Below are 21,334 nucleotides of genomic sequence, written 5' to 3'. Positions count from 1 at the left end.
TAAGATATATTAATAAAATATACTCAGTAGCAAATCAAAGTCATGTGAAACTGAGTTAGCTAAGTATATTCTAACTGCAGAAAAATACATTAAAAATAAAATCACTTTTTTAAAAAATCCAGTTTTATGCTAAGAATATGGCCATTCAGAAAAACAACTTATGATATTTTAAAAATATGAAGAAAATACTTTAATGAATGTGGACAATTCTAAAATTAATTAATTTTGAGAGGAAACCTCTTAAGCATATGCTAAAAAGTAAACTTAGAAATCTATTATTGGTATTTATTTAAGCCACTGATATTAAGTATAATTTCTCTGCCAGTCAAAATAGACTTATATACTAACAGAGTCAGATTCTAAGTTACATCCATAAGTTTGTGTCTGTCCTACTTATATTCAAAATTTTCCATAAAGTACAATACAAGGAAAAATTTGAGCTGACAGATATGTGCTGTTCCTTGTATTTATGTGTGTAGCATTTAACATTGTGGCTGGCGTTAAACGGAATTCAATAAATATAAGTAAATTAATAAGTGAATATATTAAAAGAAGTTGGTGAAATAATTTCTAGGATAGATATTTTTTTATATTTAAGAGAAGCACAGGATGCCCTACCTGTTTCAATTTTGTGTCTGTCTTATAACTTGTTACCATACATCCCTTGGTGTTTAATCATGTTTGAGTAGAGCTTATATATGTTTATGCACAGACCTTGAAGATTTTTCTTTTTCTTTTTTTAAATTTAGTTCAATAGCACTACTCAACTTATTGAAATGAAACTTACTTTAGGTTTTAAAATATTCCAGTTCAGTTTAAAGACAATAGTGTATATCCTTTTTCTTTTCTTTTTTCTTTTCTTTCTTTTTTTTTTTTTTGCTTCAGACATTCTAGGTCAGACAGTTAGAAGGAAGACAACAATGCATTTGTTGCCTACAACACTGGGAAGATTCATTTTCTTTACCCATTAACTGTCATATCAGATAAATAGGATGCAAGTTTATTTGTGATAAATGCACTCTGTTTAGCAATGAGACAGTCTTTTAATTGAGAACCTAGCATAGTGTCCGTTAAATCTCTTCTGCTTGATTTAATTAGCAAGAACTCAATGTTAATTATTTTGCATTTAAACCTTAGGAGCCTTAGAGATGAAAAAATATATAATCCTTTTTGAAAATGAAAAATAAAAGCCCAGTAATAAAATCAGTTTATATGGTTTTAAAGGGTGTGTAAATGTGTTAAACAGCTAATGAATTTTCAACACTGTACATGCTTGGAAGATGTAGAGATTTTAATGAGCCTCCCTAATTCTACTTTAATACCATCTTACATTCTTTTATTGCAAGTTTTTTTTATTAGTTAGTATTCATTTGAAGAAATAGTCATCAATTTACCATATCTTGAAAATGAGGAAAGATAAAATACTTATTCATCACAAATTCTTATCAACTAACTGATTTTACTACCTTATATAAGGTAAGCAAAATATAAGCAGAAATCTCGTTTTGATTGCTTTTACCCAAAAGCTATATGTCAAACAATTACATGAAGTCTAATTTTAAATATGTGTCAACATTCTAAACCATTTTGTTGTGCCTCACTTTTGAACTCCTGGCTCAGACAAAGCTCAGAAAGAGAGACTGCTAATAGACTAAACCTGGCTTCATTATAATTTTTTCAGAGGAACAGAAAACATTTCTTATTCCTTTTACTGACAAAGTGACATTGGGATGTACTGGGATGGTTCTAAACCCTGCTAAGAAGAAGTGTGTTGGGTTTTGTTTTGGCTTTTGTTTGATTTTGAGTGGAAAAAACTAAAGACAGGCTCAGCATAATTGTGTTTGAGTGTGCAAAGAGGTGTCATGATTCAGAGAATAGAGGACCTAATTTCACATCTAAGGATCTAGAAATCAGTGTACTAAGGGGTTAACAATGGATGTTTCCAGAAGAGAGAGTCTGGAAGGCTTCCTTGTTTTCTTCTTCTTTTATATATATATGTTTCCTCCTGCAATAAACATGTTTTGTCTTTTGGAATATTACAATGAAATTTTTTAAAGAAGCATAGAGAATTCCAAGCTAAAGGGTCAAGGAAGAGTAGGTGAATATCTAAAAATTGTTATTTCAGATTTCAAAATCTCCACATATTTCAAACTCAAACCCCCATTGGTGGTTACATGTCTGTGTTGGTTGCTATTCCTAACCTATTAAAAGGTTAACTGATACCACTTAATGTCCTAGTCTATCCTGGTATTGAACATGGATCTGTAGGGAATGGGGTACTGAAAATTAGAAGCAGGAACTCAGAGAAGTCTTCAAGAAATAAGATAGATCTAGGAGGGAAAGAATGATCTAATATGGCAAGTAAGCAAATGCCAAACTTTGTCCACTTAGTTTGGCTAAATTCAAAAGAATTTCCTCATCATTTCCAAAACAATTCAATTGTACTTAATGTTAATCCATGCTATTATACTCCAATTTATTTTATTTTAATTTTGGGATTTGGCTTCTTGTAGTAGTTTGGAATTCCTATCAGGAACACAAACTTACTTTGCATAGCCAGAAGAATTATTGTGAGGGAGTTAATCACATGGGTTCAGGAACATGACCTTGGGAAGGTGGTTTTATTTCCCCAGATTTTTTTTTTTTAATCCAAGTGGACTTGTGTTTTGTAACTATTAAACCACAGATACATAGAAGTGGTGAGAGATTCACTAATAATAGTTAAGAACGCCCTCACTGTGATTTATTGAAAGTCAGTCCTCAACACAAGGGTTTGCCAAACTGTGGGAGGAGCCAAAATACCCTTCAGCAGTTGAATGGATAAAGAAGATGTGGTTCATATAAATAATGGGACATTACTCAGCCATCAAAAAGGATAAATAGCCACCATTTGCATCGACATGGATGGAACTGAAGGGGTTATGATGAGTGAAATAAGCAGAGAAGGACAATTATCATATGGTTTCACTCTTATGTGGAACACAAGGAGCAGCACTGAGGACCATAGGGGAAGGGAGGGAAAACTGGACGGAAAGAAATGAGAGAGAGGAAAAAACTTTGAGAGACTCTGGGTTCCAGAAACCAAACAGGGTTACAGAAGGGAGAGGGGTGAGAGGATGGAGTACCTGGGTTATGGGTATTAAGGAGGGGATATGTTGTGATGAGTACTGGGTCTTACACACAACTAATGAATTTTTGAACACTACATCATAAACTAATGATGTACTATATGCTGGCTAATTTAACATAATGAAATAAATTAAGAAAAACAAAATGCTAAAAAAATTTTAAAAACCAAAACAAAAGAAAAAATATATATATAACACAAAATAATATTAGTAACCACTGTTGGGCACTTTCCCATTTTATTTTCCTTTTTAAAAAGCCACTATTGAAGTATAGTTGATACAAATATTGCACATATTTACTATATATAACTTGATGTGTGGACAGATGTTTACCCCTGGTATACCCATCACCACAATCACAATATCCATCACCTCCAAAATTTTCCCTGTGTTCTTTTGTGGTTTTCTTGGGATTTTTTGTTTGTTTGTTTGTTTTGTTTTTGTTGTAGTTGCTTGGAATGAAATCTATCTCTTAAAATAAATGTAAGTGTACAAATGCCATATGGGTACCTATAGAAACTTTGTCATACAATACTATCTCCATTTCACTGATGAGAAGTTAGTGTGTAGAGAAGGAAAAGGAACTTGCTCGTCACTGAACCCACCACTTTACGAGCAGGACCAGGAGTCATATCTAACTGCTACCATCTGTAAACTATACTGGGGGTGCATCCCACTGAGTTCAAGCCATTATTTAATTCCTGATTGCTTTACTTTAAGGGATGTAAATCCTGTGTTCTCTAACACATATAAAAATCATCGTGTAATATTCATCAGGATTCTTATTAACTTATAAAATGTTGGTTTTCTCACAAACTCTAACTATAGCCTATTTGAAAGTTCTGAAAGTATTTTTTCTTGAAAAATTTTCCAAATGAGTCTGAGGTTGGCAGTAAATACAATTATTAGTGTGATTTTTGCTCACTTTAATCCCGAATTTATTTTCTATAAGAAGACAGATTGGAGAGAAAACGGCACCAATAAACTGATGTTATTATCTATAAGGAGATGTATCTGATATTTTATTTTTTATTTTTTAAAGGTTTTATTTATTTATTTGACAGACAGAGATCACAAGTAGGCAGAGGCAGGCAGAGAGAGAGAGAGGAGGAAGCAGGCTCCCCGCTGAGCAGAGACCCCCCCGATGTGGGGCTTGATCACAGGACCCTGGGATCATGACCTGAGCCGAAGGCAGAGGCTTTAACCCACTGAGCCACCCAGGTGCCGCTATCTGATATTGTACTATAAACTTCTGGCTTTAGCATTTTTCAAGAATTTGAGATAAAGAACTGAAAGTCTTTTTCCTTTTTCATTAATCTGATTTTTAAAATTTACGTAGGTTTAAAAACTGACCTAATCTTAAAAATGTATTACACTCTTATAAATAATGAGCACCCAATACACATTGGTTTCCTCAGGCCTTCCTCTAAAACTTTGTTAAAGGTACAAAAGTTTCGTGTATATGGTTGGTACTGTCTCTCTCTCTCTTGGTACTGTGTTCCATATTACATATAAGAATAATATACATAACATAGTTCTAGAAAAATGTATTTTCTTCCTCAGGTAACAGATAATCTCTGAGTTCGCTGTTCTACTTCTGACTTTGCTGTTATAGTACAGATATATATTTAAATGTCCTTATTTATTTATTTATTAGTGAATTGGCAAGATGGTAATATAAAGACCATCTAGCTATTTAATTAGAAGGAAGTTAAAAAAGAATATATGAAACCAGTCCAAATCCTTCCCTTGGATTTACAGCTGACACGTGGTGAACAGATGAGAACATCTGGGAAGCCTAACCCTATGCAACTATTTCTTGGATTTGACCAAGGAAGGAAAAGGCAGTAATGGCATGAAAGATAGCGCTGGGTGTGCTTTCATGGAATCTTCTGTGCCCAACTCTTGGCTGTCTTCTATCCTTGATCACTGGCCTTTCTTTATAGTTGGCAAAATAATAGTTAAGCACATGTCCTTAAAAGACACTGACTGTGACTGACTACTTATTCCTACAGATATAGAGCTAATACTATATCAATTCAAAATTAAAACAAGCACATAATCAAACAAGTTGTTATTTCTTAGTGTTCTTTTTGTTTGTTTGTTTGTTTTTTAGGAAATGGTTTACTCTGTTCCCTTGTTCTCGGCTCTGCTTATGGGCTCAGTTTCTTCTTATAAAGTCATCTGGACCCATATTAGAGGGTTTATGTCTAGAGAGTTAGTAGATCATACTGATAAGGGCTCAGATTCCAAAACTAGATTGCTGTTTGAATCCTTAGCTCTTTTAATTTCCATATAGCATTTTTAAGTATATATATTTGAAGTGGTTAACAATTGTCCCCAGGATTTCCTATATTTTCAGAATTTACTATGTTAGACACTTCCATGTTGAGAACAGCTTATTGTGACTTGGTAAATTGGAGGGAACTTTGCCCATTCCATTTCCATTTCTCCTTTGTCCTTACCATTCTCTGATAATCTTCCCATGCCTTAACAATGAGTTTAACTTCTTTCTCATGTTGGTTCTGATTTTACTCTAACACTTTGAAAATTGACTTAACCTTACCATGTCAGTGCCTCATTCCTCGGATGAGGAACATGAGAACATTTACCTCATATTTTAAATACACACACACACATACACGCACATAAACAATTATTTTTATAGAAAACGTAGAAGGATGGATTTTTCACAGAAGGCACTGTGTACTGTCGTTACCAAGACCATTGTCCAAGATAGCTATGACTCATTCTTAAATATTATTAAACTTCATTCTTTTGTCACTGCACTATTATGAGAATATGAACCCTTATTTCACTCTTTTAGCTTCTTTCACTTTTACACTGTTGCCATTTGATCTAACTTAATCTACTTCCATTCCCACCCTCACTTCCCTCATGGTCTTGCCTTTATTCATGCCCCCACCACTGACCACCGCAGTCCCCTGGCTGAAATTTTCGTATGACATTCAGAGGTCCTCTAGTACCTGAAATATTTATAAGTTGCTCTTTAGTCTCCCTTAGTCTTATGCTGAAATTGACATTCTTTTTTTGTTTGTTTGTTCACCTGGAAAGAAAAGCACTAGTCTCTATCCATTCTTTAATTATACCTCTGATTATTACTTTTCCAGGTGGTTAAGGGTGTATGAATACCTTAACTTCTCTTGATCAAGCAGAGAGCCCTCTAGTAACCTAAATGCTATTGCAGTTGTAGCTTTTTCACAGCTGTTTAGGTTTCCTAATTAAAGTTATTAAGCTCAAACACCTCCATATTAGGAAATAAACTGTGCTCTAAATTTTTTAGCTCCTTGATAAATGGGCAGTGGAAATTGAAGAATCCTTAGCATGTGATCTATATCACCTGGCCATATTATACATTTAAGAAATGTTTATTGTTATGTATCTTAGGAAAATGATCTTGCAAACTGTAGATTGCAAAAGATAACAATTTTTTAAAAATTTTATTTATTTATTTGACAGACAGAGATCACAAGCAGGCAGAGAGACAGGTAGAGAGAGAGGAGGTAGCAGGCTCCCTGCTGAGCAGAGAGCCCGATGAAGCGTTCAATCCCAGGACCCTGAGATCATGACCTGGGCCGAAGACAGAGGCTTAAACCACTGAGCCACCTAGGTACCCCACAAAATACACCAGTTTAAAAAGGATCTACATGAAGTGGTTTAATTACATGAAGTGGTTTACTTCAAAGCTTCTATTTGTTTTATAGGCACAATTTAGTTTTGAAAGACAAAAATGGTAACAGCTAGCTGGTCCTTTCCCTTATGGAACTCACTGTTTAGTTTCATCAGATGTTCTAAAATGCACAACACACACACACGTACACACATCTAAATCAATGGCACAACACAACACTAACTCAAAACCTCCTGATGAGGATATGAAACATGTTGCACTTAGAAAATATGGGAGGAAAGGGTCGCTGTTTAATGATTACTTTCCTTGAGCATTAACTTAGGACAAAAACCAATCCTTTATGAATGTTATACTATATACTTTTCTCCATATATCTTGAGTTCCTCTGGTTTCTTCCTATAAAGTAAATGATTCAATTTCCATAAAATTTTCTAAAGAGCTATGAATGAAATAAAGCATTCCTTTTGGCCTTTTTTTTTTAACATTTTTTTTTAGAATGGTTGTCTCAGAAGATATTTTTGGGAAAGGAATGTCTTCATCAAATATGTTTCAGAAACACTACATCCCATGTCTTTATCTTGGTGCCTGAGAGTGAATTTAGACATATAAAAGTATCGGAGAAGATTTTTAAGTAAGAAACATGTATAAATGGATTAACCAAATGATTTTCAAGTTTACTGGATCAAAGAATTCCCTTTATTTCCCTCTTCCTATTGGCAGCTTTAGTTACACTGGTATTTTGAGAATCGTCTTGCTTGGGGCCTCAAGTCTGAGGCTCAAATGCTGAGAATAAGCATTTTATCTTTTATCTTTTCATATTACCCATAGAGAATTCTATAGTGAGCAGTTAGATTCTTGAATGATCTTTGCTTATATTTGTGCCTACAAGCTGACCTCTACATGAAACATAAAGAAATCTCATTTATTATTATCATTCTTATTATTAACCATTATTATTATCATCTAATCATGCCCTTCTGTGTGAACAGGGTGAAGTGTGCTGCCACTCAGATAACCCTTCCTGTGCAGTCTGAATGCGGAAACATTGCTAGGGGAGGGTAAACATGGGAAAATAAGCAAAAAACAGGGAAAGCACACAAGGAGACTCTTTTCTTCCTTCATATTGTCTCTTCACTTTTCTTACATGCCTTGAAAGACTGTAGGAGTGCCAAAGTGAATGCTGTCTTTAATAAAACAAAAACAGTTTCAAACAGTCAGTACATGTAGTGAAGCTGTGTTTAACTGGACTTGTCCAAATGCTCCCAGCTAGAATCCAAGACCCAGGCTTACTTGTGAATCAATAGTCAATGCCAGGCCCAAATAAATGTTCCTGTTATCAGCTTCTTGTGTCTTCATTTTAAGCCTCACTGTGTCACTGTAACCAACAGGGATGATTTCTCTAACTTACTTTTAAAAAATTATCTTATTTCTGCACTTCATAATGTCATGGTCATCATTCTCTTTCTTATTTAAGTGATATATATCCTGCCGCTTTTTCATTGTGAAATAATGAACAAACTTCTGACTTTACTCCGCAGTGTCTGCTGAAAAGAACTTTCTCAAGGGTCATTGAGAAGGCCCTTTTGGATAGCATATTCAACAGCCAAATATAAATAACAGGAGAAAAAATTACGAAGGTGACTCCTGTTCTTTTGATGGTTATATGCACCTCTATCATTCCATTTTATCTCCCATCACAAAAGCAAGGTAAAACTGATATTTGATCCTAGAATAATGTTACTAAAGTTAAATATTAACTGCAAAGCTTATGAGTAAATTTCAGTGCCTGAGGACAAAAAATAGCCATTTTATGATAACTATGATAAGAGGAAGAAAAAAATTGGTAGCACAAAAGGTTCAAAATGTGAGTTCTTTTTTTATTTTCCTGATAAACAATTCTAATCTCTCTCCCTTTATTTTTCCCCACCAGGAATACTTCTGCTGTCAGTTAGACTATAAAAGAAGAGAAAGACCTTTGTTCCAATGGTAACAACAAGAAAAACATTAAAAAAAATAAAAATCACATTTTTCTATGAAGTAGAGAAGAGTGGAGGATTGGAAGAAGCTAACTGAACTGAATTTTATAGAGAAACAAACACTTCAGAGAAGAGAGAGCAGTAGCTACTTCTTTCTGGGGGTCATTGCCAGGTCATACCATGGGAGGACTGAGAATGCCAAGAGCTAGTTGGAGGAGACTGTAGATTGGAGGAACCTCAGCTCAGACAAGGAATTGTGCCTTTCTCTCTCCCACCCCACCTTTGAGAAAAACAAACAAACAAACAAACAAAAAACAGTGGATAAAGACCTAGTAGGTAAAGAGAAGTCACCCAGTCTTGGCCATTCTCCAAATGACTGGATTCCAGAACTTTGTGAAATTGAGAAACTAAGCAAACCTATCTGAAAGTGTAGCCAAATCTTCTAGCTCCCTTATGGACACCATCAAAAGCTAGCAGAACATAGCAGAGATCAGACTAGAGTCAAAAATGAGACCCATACTTATATAACCCAATGGGTTCAACAAATACGTCAATGCACTTAAAAGGGAAAAGAGAAGTCTCTTTAAGAAGTGTTGGGAAAACTTCCTTTCCATATGGGAAAACAACAACAACAACAACAACCCTGGTCTCTATTATACACCAAACAGAAATGAATTTGAGATAGATCATACCCTTAACATAAAAGCTAAAATTATAAAACTTCTTAAAGAAAGATATGTGTGATATAAGGAGTCTGCCTCTAATTTGTTATCGCTTCAGTGTCATACCTGCTGTGGGACAGACATTGCAACTGTGTCCCCACTGGCTTTAGCCTCTCAGTGACAAGTCCCCACATCCACGGTCAGACATGTAGATTCTGTCCTGGGGGTAGTTACTGCATAGGAGCCAAAACTGAGCAGAGAGAAGACCTCACCCTTTTTCTGGGAGACCATTCAGGTGACCAGAAAAATGGCCTCGGGGCTAATAGCCAGGAGAGAGGCAGCCGTTGTGTCATTCCAGGATGTAGCTGTGGACTTCACCCGGGAAGAGTGGTGGCTGTTGAGCCACACTCAGAGGATGCTGTACAGGTGTGTGATGCTGGAAAACTATAGCAACTTGGTCTCCCTGGGAATCCCATTTCCCAAGCCAACACTTGTCATTCTGCTAGAGCAGGGGGAGGAACCCTGGACAGAAGAGGGTGAAGCTCTGCCCAGCTCCTGCTCAGCAGATGCAAAGCCAGAAATTCAACTTGGTTCCTCCTCTGCTCTGGACTTCTGCAGTTGGCAACGCCAACACAGGCTACATGATCATTGCCTTCCAATCTGCCCAGGCTTGCTAGCAGGCACTCTCTGCCCAGCCTACCAGAAACAGCAGCAGCAGCAATCACGCTCTTATGAAAGCTTCTGCAATGACAGAGTGAAAGACAATGGCAGAGAAGAAGGCTCCAAATCATTGTTGGATACGACAAGGAGAAGGTTCACCTCCAGAGCTTGCCTCAGCCCACCTGATGGACAGCTAATAAGCTTGAGGGAAGGCAAGACAGTGCTGGAAATAAAGCTCAGCTCAGCTGAGAAGGCAAACCATTTAGAAACAGAGAAATTATTAAAGTGGGTAGATTTCTCAGGATTTGAAGTAACGAATTATGGAAATTGTGGGCTAGGCTTTAGCCAGAAATCAGCCCTCTTTGTTCATCAGAGGACCCACTCAGGAGGAAAGCCTTATTTTTGCAGTGAATGTGGTCGAAGCTTCAGCTATAAATCAGCTCTCATCACACACGAGAGATCACATACAGGGGAGAAGCCTTACATCTGCACAGAATGTGGGCAAGCCTTTAGCCAGAAGTCTAACCTAGTCACCCACAAGATGGCCCACTCTGGGGAGAGGGCTTTCGCATGTGAGGAGTGTGGACGAAGCTTTAGCCAGAAGTCAACTCTCATCAGACACCTGAGGACACACTCAGGGGAGAAACCCTTTGTGTGCCAGGAGTGTGGGCGGGGCTTTCGGGATAAGTCAAACCTTATCACCCACCAAAGGACCCACTCATGGGAAAAGCCTTATGTGTGTAGGGATTGTGGGAGGCTTTTTAGAGACAAATCAACTCTCAGCAAACATCAGAGAATTCATTCGGGGGAGAATCCACATTTGTGCCCCGAATGTGGCCGGAGCTTTAGTCAGAAATCGTACCTCATGAAACACAAGAGGACGCACTCAGGAGAGAAGCCTTTTGTGTGTCAGGAGTGTGGACGAGGATTTAGTGATAAGTCAAACCTTACCACACACCAGAGGACACACTCAGGAGAGAACCCCTATATGTGTGCAGAGTGTGGTCGAGGATTTAGTGTTAAGTCAGCTCTCATGACACACCAAAGGACACACTCTGGAGAGAAGCCTTATGTGTGCCAAGAATGTGGGCGAGGCTTTAGACATAAGTCAACTCTTGTTGCACATCAGAGGACACACTCAGGAGAGAAGCCTTTTGTGTGTGGGGAATGTGGGCGAGGCTTTAGACAGAAGTCACATCTCATCAGTCATCAGAGAACGCACTCTGGGGAGAAGGCATATGTCTGCCCTGAGTGTGGACAAGCCTTTAGCCAGAAAGCAAATCTAGTCAGGCACAAGATGGCCCACTCAAGGGAGAAGCCCTTTGTCTGTAGGGAGTGTGGGAGAGGCTTTACCCAGAAGTCAGCTCTCATAAGACATCACAGGACACATTCTGGGGAGAAGCCTTTTGTGTGCCAAGAGTGTGAGCGGGGCTTTAGTGATAAGGCAACTCTCAGCACACATCAGAGAACACACTCAAGGGAAAAACCTTATATTTGCAGTAAGTGTGGAGAAGGCTTTAGGCTGAAATCACTCCTTGCTAGACACCAGAGGACACATCCGTTGTAAAAAACCTTCATGCACAAAATGTGTAAGCAAGGCTTTAGTAATAGATCACAAATCATACCTCGTCATGCAAGAAGAGATAACTTTAGGGAAAATCTCATGTTGTCAAGGGTGGGACTTCAGAGATACCAACTTTCATCAGAGGATAGAGAACCTACTTGTGTGAAACAATGGTTTTCGATTAGTAGCAATTTCATCCCCTGCCTCTGTGACAGTTGGTGAAATCTAGAGACATTTTCTTTTATCACAACTGGGAGGCTGCTACTGGGGTATAATGGATAGAGGTCAAGGATGCTTCTAGACATCCTATGGTACACAGAGCTGCCTCCCACAATAAAAGTCTCCCACCCTGTAAGACTTGGATCTCTTCAAGGCTAGCTTTGGTTCCCAAATCCCCACCATTGGCTCAGAGAAAAATTTCTTACTCTCTTGTAGCCTGAGTCTTTTGCCTAGACCTCCATCCTTCCCACTCATTCAATCCAGATCTGATGCCTCTCCCTGCCTTCTTTAACTCTTTCCATTTGTTTTCTCAAATATGGTTTTCCCAATAACTCCTTGAACATCTAATTCCAGCCTCTTTTTCAGAAGACTCCAACTCACACAATCACAAGGAAAGAATGGTAACATCATAGTGAAACAACTAAGCCTGCCTACATCACATTAACAAAATTAAGCACTAACATTGAGACAGATTGCCATCCTAAGCCCCCTAACAGGATTCATTGAAAAAGATAACATGTATTTTCAAAATATGTTTCTGCCAAAAAAAAAAAAAAAAAAAAGCTGTTACTTAAGTCTCATCTCACAAGAAATGATTAAATTAAGTAGAATTTTATAAAACAACTGTTCTTAATTTTTAAAAACATCAAAGCCAGGAAAAACACAAAAAGGCTGACAAAGTATTGCAGGTTACAGGAGACTATGGAGACATGGCCATACAATGCTTGGTATAGGATTGACTTGTGGACTTTATATACTTAAAAAGTATATATACTCTACTTATACTTTATATAAATACTATATAGATGTGTGTGTGTGTGTATACACTATAAAGTATATATACTATACTTACACTTAAAAAGTATAGTCATGAAAGACTACAGACTAGACAATATCGCTTAATCAATGTTAAATCAATGATAAATCAGCATACTGTGGTCATGAAAGTCATCTTTGCTTTGAAAATACACAAGTCAATGTTTAGGATTAAAAAGATACAATGACTTCAACTTACAAATTGTTAGAAAAAAAGAAGTGATCTGAAAATGTTCATAGAAAACAAAATAAATATAAAAATATAAACACATTCTCCAGGAGTGGGAGGAAGAAAGACAGACAGACAGACAGAGGGAGGGAGAAAGAGGACACAAGTAGAACCAATATGAACTCCTGATAAATCCAGTTAAAAGGTATATAACAGTGCCTTACAGTCTTCTTGCAACCTTCTTTTTTTCTGATATTTTATCAAAGTAAAAACATAAGCAAAAAAGAAAAAAAAATGAAAAAGAAGGAAGGAAGCAAGCTCCTGGGATGGTGGGTTGGTTGGTGGTTGGAATAATTACTGTTAGTATTGCACTTGTAACACAGCCTACAATAACTCAACTCCTGAAGAAATAAAAAAGATTAGCCCATATTCTAACTGACAGATAAAGGAAAGGCCTTGCACTTTTTGAGAAGTATCCATACATTAGTCTCCAGCATTTTTTAAAAAATAAACAGTGTTCTGAATATGATTAAAAAGGACCAGGTATGGAATGAAATAGAAAATGTAACCTTACTCAAAGGAAAATGGTAGAAGCAGACCAACAGGTCACCTAGTTACCGGAAATCACAGCCATGGCTTTAAATCAATTATTATAACCACTTTAAAGAGTTTATAAGAGAACCGGCAGGTAATTTCAAAAGGAAAAGCAAAAGTCAAAAAAAAAAAAAACAAATATGAATACTAACATTGAAATATGCAATATCTGAACTTTTTCCATGCCTGCCAATGCAGTAAAATTAACTGCCATTTTCCTTCCATTTCTTTCTGAAATAACTTTCATGAAGATGTAAATGAGTGATTTAAATAAACCCAGAAATAACATTAGAAGGGAGCCATTGCTTTGAAAGTTATTCATCGACTCATTTTTTAGAACCAGGAAAACCAGTCAATAAACCCTGATCTATTCAACCATATTATGAAGAGGCACTACATTTAAAATTTGTTTTTCATATTCTGGACTCTAAAAATTATGCTATTCCTCTCAAATCTGTCATTTGCTTCTGTGATCCTTATTTAGAATTGTTTTTATTTCCAAATTTTAAACAGGATATTTGCTTTCTTTTGAAGCATCTGCCCATGGGGCACCTGGGTGGCTCAGTGGGTTAAGCCTCTGCCTTCAGCTCAGGTCATGATGCCAGGATCCTGGGATGGAGCCCCGCATTGGGCTCTCTGCTCAGCAGGGAGCCTGCCTCCCCCTCTTTCTCTGCCTGCCTCTCTGCCTACTTGTGAATTCTGTCTGTCAAATAAATAAAATCTTTAAAAAAAATAAAATAAAGCATCTGCCCAATTAGTTTTCTTTTTCATAAATAAATGTTTTAAAACATATATCCTGTTCCAGATGAGCTAGAATCTTCGGTCTCTTTCTCTGTCCCTCTCTCACTGTCTCTTTCTCTTACTCTGTTTTTGTGTCTATTACGTTTCTGTGTCTATTACATTTAGACCAACCCTGTCCCCTAAGTCAGTAAATAAAACTTCTCAGTTTTTGTAAGTCAATTTCAAAGGAGCAATAGCAATTTTCCTGGTTGAGTTATTTTCATTAATCAACATTCCTTTATTAAACATGGTATAATAACAATGGAATGGCTAGATGTGATCCACCTACTGTTGGGATTAAAATGGGTGAAATTTCCAGAGAATGATTAGTGTTTCTTATGAGAAAGTGACCTTGCAATGAATATAATATAATGAAATGTTTTGGGCAACAATGATTTGTGTTCTTTTCCTCATATTCTTTGACATTAGAGAATGATAAGAATTTCAGTTCACTGTGTTAGTATGAAATAAGACTTAACAGTTTTGGGTTATTGTAATTTATCTGTTTTCCCCTTTTGGCAGAGTATGAGCTTATGTTAGATGACATTATTATTTCTTTATATCTCAAATAAACCTTTTTGAAACTGAAGGGATTTTCCTTGTCATTACACACATACACACACACAAATACACACACTTTCCAACCACAAAACTTGATTTTGTACATGATTATTATTAACAATAATAATCGGAGAGCCTGGGTGGCTCAGTGGGTTAAAGCCTTTGCCTTCATCTCAGGTCATGATCTTCATCTCAGGGTCCTGGGATGGAGCCCCGCTTCGGGTTTTCTGTTTAGCAGGGAGCCTGCTTCCCCTTCTCTCTCTGCCTGCCTCGCTGCCTACTTGTGATCTCTGTCTCTGTCAAATACATAAATAAAAATCTTAAAAAGAAAGAATACTTTCTTTGGAAAAGTTTGGAACAAAATGAGCAGCAAATGCATAAGGATTAATTCCTGTAAGTTTTATATTATAACTCAATTTGTGTAATCTTGGACCTTTCGAGGTTATCTGCTTATGCTCAAATACATATTGCCTTATGAGTCCAACACATGAAATTAAAAACAAAATGTGAAAGACAGCCATGGATGGTGTTAATCTGGAACTCTCACATGAGAAGTGGGTAGTAAGTTTGTCCACAATATCTCCTTGCCAGACATTTCTTTCTAGTCTCCTCCAGCAAGAACAGAAAGAATCTAGATAGAGGAGTTTCTTTCTAGATATTTGGTCCTCGGAGGAACATATCTACGGATTCCCCATCTGCTAAATCTGGGTTGGGGGACAAGATCCTCCGTCAACTTTAAAGTACTAGCTGTGATATATAATAGTAAGAGGGCCAAAGGAAAATACTCAGAATGATGAAAGCAAGCGACAGATTCGGATAGATTTGGATATTGATGCATTCAATTACCTCCTACTTTCCTCACCTTCTTATACCCAAGTAGCTAAATCAAAATTGCTGTGTCTATGCTGTAATCTTAGGAAACACAGACAAACTGTCATAGTAATAAAGAACAACCTGCAAAATGCAGTGAGAAGAGTCATAGGAAATCATCTGCATTCACACTCTGGCTCTACCCTTGAATTTGCTCCATGAACATGAAAAAACATTGGGTACCTCTAAAAGCTTCATTTTCTCATCTGCACCATTATTAAGATTAAATGATAATATGTAAACCAGCCCTTTAAAAAAAATACCCTCTTTCTTCTGTTGTGCCCTATTTAACTAGAGTTACTAAGAAACGGAGTAGGTCCGTGGCAGTTGCAGCTTCAAATCATTTTATGACCTTGATCGAGTCACGGAACTCCTGAGTTTCTTTCGACCATCTGCAAAACCAGGATAATCAGAGTTGACACCTGTTTACCATGCTGTGAAGATAAATGTAGTAACATCCACAAAGCGGGCTGTACTTCAGAGGAAGCCAAATGCCACTTCAGTAAAAATAACAACAATCATAACATTAAGAAATATTTTATTTCCCAGATACTCTCTGAAGAGATTTAGGCATCTGTTGTCCAGGACATATTGGCCTCTAATTAAAAACAAATACTTGCCAGTTTTCATTAAAGTCCATTTTAGCAAATTGTTACTGTCCTATAATATACCTATCGAGTGTCTTGCAGATGAACAAAGAACGGTTGGAAGAGCCGGCAGCCAATGGAAAACCCCGCCAGGGCGTGTTTCTGTGCACAGTTACCAGTCAGCCAGCAGCATTTTTCACTCAGATTTTACGTGCCTTCCCCTGAGCAAATATTAAGCTTTTTAACTGAGAGATTTTACCAGGATTTTTGATTCTATGTTGCCTAATAGCAGTGTGTGACAAAGATATATGATGCCATAAATCTTTGTATTACATTAAACTAAATGTATTACATTTAGTCTTGTTTGGGCTCTTACTAATAGCTGTGGGATCTTTCTATATTTAATTTGAAGTTTTGATTTTTCACCATATCTCTAGAAAAAGCACTGTCAACATTAAACTGTTTTTTTTTAATGCAACTGTGCATTTAAGAGATGAACAAAACAATGTGTTCAAAAGCTTGACATGTGCTTATTAAGGAAGCAAGCATGTTTTATGATATGTCTTTAGTTTTCAAAATTCTTCAGCTATCATTGTCTAGATATGGTTTTCAACATATGGCTTATAGAATTATATATGAAAATCTTTCTTCTAGACAGAGTTGTTGCCCGAACATATTCTATTGAAAGCTAAATGATTCAATGGAGTGTATTTAAAGCACAGTCCACACATTCAGGGCTAGAATGCTGGAGAAAACCTTTATCTGAGTGTCATTCTCTGGACTGAAAGAGAAATCATAACATAAATAACCTTCTAGATATGTTGGCGGTCAAGTCATTACCTAGTAGGTAAAGAAGGAAAACATTTTTTTTAAAGTCAGCGCCAAATAATACTACAAGTAAAGAAAGAGAATAGTGGAGAAAGAAACAGCCTTTCAGAATTCTTTGTGCTTTTCAGAACAGAATCCATCGAAGATATACATCACTGATGCACAAAATTCAAGCCATGGTTATTCTTCAGTTTTCTGCTGACTTAAATGGACTTTTAGCCTTTTCTCTGTAGGATTTGAATGTTACATTAAAATAGACTGATTTACCAGAGTCTGTTTTTCTTGCTGAAGAAAATTAAAAGGATGAGAGAATAAAAGGAATCCTGTTTATAAGGCTGAGCACGTTCAGAATTGTAAAGGCTCCCTCAGACTCAGTAACCCTCAAGGAGTCAGTGAGATGGTCTCTCAGTAGGACTTATCAGTTTCTTCCATGCTCCCCATCCATCCTCTACAGAATCCCTGGGCTGATCTTCCTGAAGCCTGCTGACTCCTGATTGTTTTACAAATAAATGCATTCAAAGCCTTCCAAGATTTTATTCCTACTTGAGTTTATGACCTCTTCTCACTGCTCCCTGATACTTCCTTGACTTTGTGCCTAAATGACCTACAGATTGAATCATGTCCATGGTTTCTGACTTTGATCCATGCCCTGGACACAGTTTTGGATTTACTGTATTCACATGTAATGTGTGTTACTTCTTCAACTACTACTCTATTTCTACCCCTTATGCCGTAACTAATTTGACTCCCTTTAGAACTTCCACAGCACTGTATCTGGATCTTTCATGGAGGGTTTCATCAGATCCTCTACTATGCATTAAACCATGTATGTAGATGCCTCATGGCCTCCACTAGGCCTAACATTTTGATCCATATATGGTATAATCTCTCTGGGGTCAGGATTTAATTTGTGATTATATCAGGGTGTGCATCAACCTCTGAGCATGCACTGTATTCAGTGAAACATATATAACTCATTGAATAGATACAAAAGGGAATATTTTTATCCTAATTTCATCATTCCTTATTTCATCTGGTACAATTTTGTATTTTGCTCACATTTTTCTTCATTTGTTTTGTTGAGAATGACAAAGTTGCTTCAGTTCACAGAAAGAGAAGATAAAATAAAATACCTTAAAGAAAGTCCTGAAGTCCAGAAAAGCAAGCTTTAAAACCACCAGGATTATTATTATTAAAGGACAGGGACCCAAATGGCACTTTCACAGCAGTAAAAGTCCAGTTAAGATACTCCTGTCTGAAGAAATAGAAACCAAACTCTTTTCTATCCGATTGTCAAATTCCAAGAAAGGAGCTTGTAATTGGTCTAATTGGTCACGCAAGGCTTGTATTGGGGAAGATGAACTACTGTTTATGGTCTGTGTCTGAAAGACTTCTTCCAGTAGTGATGACATAGGTTCAGGAAAATAAATGAGAGCGCTATTAGCAAGGAAAAATAGAAGTTGTCAAAAACGGACACACATCTGCTGCAGAAGATTCATCATGTGGAGACATTAGGTGAAGTGTGAGAGATAATTGTTATTATTTTTTATAATCTGTAATTAATGAACATGTACTTCAAATATTTTATTATACATCATTGTGATGCATCAGACCGGGGCTCTGTTTGCTGTATAAAGGGACTATATTGCATAGTTTTCCACATGATTGCCACAGAATGGCTTTATTCAAAATACCTCCAGATATGATACAATGCCATTTAATTTTCTATAATCAGATTTCTGGGCTGGTATATAATAATAGGTGCCAAACATTCTGATTGTATGCATAGTATGCTGGTGGGTGTGGCTGGGATATCCTTAAGTACAGAAAGATTTAAGGAGATAAATGGCAACTAACTTAAAAAGAGGATAAGACTTGATATCCTTTAAAGGAAGTGATTTCTTCTGTGCACATCTAGTTAAAGCAGTAGATTCTACATTAGCCCTACAGGCTGGTCCTCATGGCAAAAACATCCTATGTTGTATAAAGCAAAATAACAGTACTTGTCTTGCAATATCATCTTGGAATTCCACTGCCTGTACATCAGAGAGCTGTTTAGACAGGAAGAAATAGTATTGACTCATTTGTTGCCTGGCTAAAAACATTCACCAAGTGCCTATTCTGTCTTGCAGGAACAGGAGTATTGGGCAAGATCCTGAGAACAAAATGAGAAAAGCTAGCAGCAGTCTTGTAGGAGATGAGTAACCTGATGATTTCAGTAATTATAGTAAGGGGTTATTATTCCCAGAGTTTTTAAGAACCTAGAGGAGAGCTAGCAAGAAGTAAAGGAGAAACACAGTTATGCTGTCATTGACTTCTATAGATGATGCTTGAGTGCCATGTTTAAGTAGGCTTTAAAATCATTCAGATGAAGAAGGTATGTATGTGGGTAGGGTTGGGGAGAGGTGAGGATGGGTAGAGACTAGGAGTTGGAAGTACACATCTCTCATTTGTTGATGAATGAAAAATACGTTCTGCCACATTGTTCCTGAAAATGAGCTACATTAGTTAAAGCCAATGAGTATATTTTTTGAAGATAACTCTCAGACTAGTTGCTATTCATCTTTAGAAAAAGAACTTTGCAAAAGTAAAAACAAAAACAAGCGTTGAAAAACAAAAATAAAACTAGAGGCATCACGTTACCTGATTTCAAGCTTTACTACAAAGCTGTGGTCACCAAGACAGCATGGTACTGGCATAAAAACAGACACATAAACCAGTGGAAAAGAGTAGAGAGCCCAGATATGGACCCTGAACTCTATGGTCAAATAATCTTTGACAAAACAGGAAAAAATATACAGTGGAAAAAAGACAGTCTCTTCAATAAATGGTGCTGGCAAAACTGGGCAGCTATATATAGAAGAATGAAACTCGACCATTCTCTTACACCATACACAAAGATAAACTCAAAATGGATAAAAGACCTCAACATGAGACAGGAACCCATCAGAATCCTAGAGGAGAAAATAGGCAGTAATCTTTTCGATATCAGCCACAGCAACTTCTTTCAAGATATGTCTCCAAAGGCAAAGGAAACAAAAGCAAAAATGAACTTTTAAGACTTCATCAAAATCGGGCGCCTGGGTGGCTCGGTGGGTTAAGCCCCTGCCTTCAGCTCAGGTCATGATCTCAGGGTCCTGGGATTGAGTCCCGCGTCGGGCTCTCTGCTCAGCGGGGAGCCTGCTTCCTCCTCTCTCTCTCTCTCTGCCTGCCTCTCTGCCTACTTGTGATCTCTCTGTCAAATGAATAAATAAAATATTTAAAAAATAAAAGACTTCATCAAAATCAAAAGCTACTTCACAGCAAAGGAAACAGTCAAGAAAACAAAGAGGCAACCCATGGAATGGGAGAAAATATTTGCAAATGACAGTACAGACAAAAGGTTGATATCCAGGATCTATAAAGAACTCCTCAAACTCAACACACACAAAACAGATTATCATCAAAAAAATGGGCAGAAGACATGAACAGACACTTCTCCAATGAAGACATACAAATGGCTATCAGACACATGAAAAAATGTTCATCATCACTAGCCATCAGGGAGATTCACATTAAAACCACATTGAGATATCACCTCACACCAGTTAGAATGGCCAAAATTAGCAAGACAGGAAACAACATGTGTTGGAGGGGATGTGGAGAAAGGGGAACCCTCTTCTGCTGTTGGTGGGAATGCAAGTTGGTGCAGCCTCTTTGGAGTACAGTGTTGAGATTCCTCAAGAAATTAAGAATAGAATTTCCTTTTGACCGTGCAATTGCACTACTGGGTATTTACCCCCAAAGATACAGATATAGTGAAAATAAGGGCCATATGTACCCCAATGTTTATAGCAGCAATGGCCATGGTTGCCAAACTATGGAAAGAACCAAGATGCCCTTCAACGGACGAATGGATAAGGAAGATGTGGTCCATATATACTATGGAGTATTATGCCTCCATCGGAAAGGATGAATACCCAACTTTTGTAACAACATGGACGGGACTGGAAGAGATTATGCTGAGTGAAATAAGTCAATCAGAGAGAGTCAATTATCATATGGTTTCACTTATTTGTGGAGCATAACAAATAGCATGGAGGACATGGGGAGTTAGAGAGGAGAAGGGAATTGGGGGAAATTGGAAGGGGAGGTGAACCATGAGAGACTATGGACTCTGAAAAACAATCTGAGGGGTTTGAAGTGGCGGGGGGGTGGGAGGTTGGGGGAACCAGGTGGTGGGTATTAGAGAGGGCATGGATGGCATGGAGCACTAGGTGTGGTGCAAA

At 37.2% G+C, this 21,334-nt stretch overlaps 1 protein-coding gene across 1 annotated transcript in view; it reads left to right on the top strand.

Moving 5' to 3' along the window:
• LOC101680762 (zinc finger protein 133-like) overlaps positions 1 to 13,995 on the top strand; it is a 51,699-nt gene extending 37,704 nt beyond the window's left edge. The window contains exon 2 of the mRNA XM_045066119.1: positions 8,711 to 13,995. Within this exon, the coding sequence (XP_044922054.1) occupies positions 9,726 to 11,645 (1,920 nt within the window). The 5' untranslated portion in view covers positions 8,711 to 9,725 and the 3' untranslated portion in view covers positions 11,646 to 13,995. The remainder of the gene's footprint in view (positions 1 to 8,710) is intronic.
• Positions 13,996 to 21,334: the final 7,339 nt, after the last annotated feature.

The sequence above is a fragment of the Mustela putorius genome, unplaced genomic scaffold (assembly GCF_011764305.1).
Source record: "Mustela putorius furo isolate JIRA1106 unplaced genomic scaffold, ASM1176430v1.1 tig00003859_pilon_pilon_pilon, whole genome shotgun sequence".
Classification (NCBI taxonomy): Eukaryota; Metazoa; Chordata; class Mammalia; order Carnivora; family Mustelidae; genus Mustela; species Mustela putorius.
Note: the sequence above shows the minus strand (reverse complement) of the source record. Positions and strands in the feature narration are given on the sequence as shown.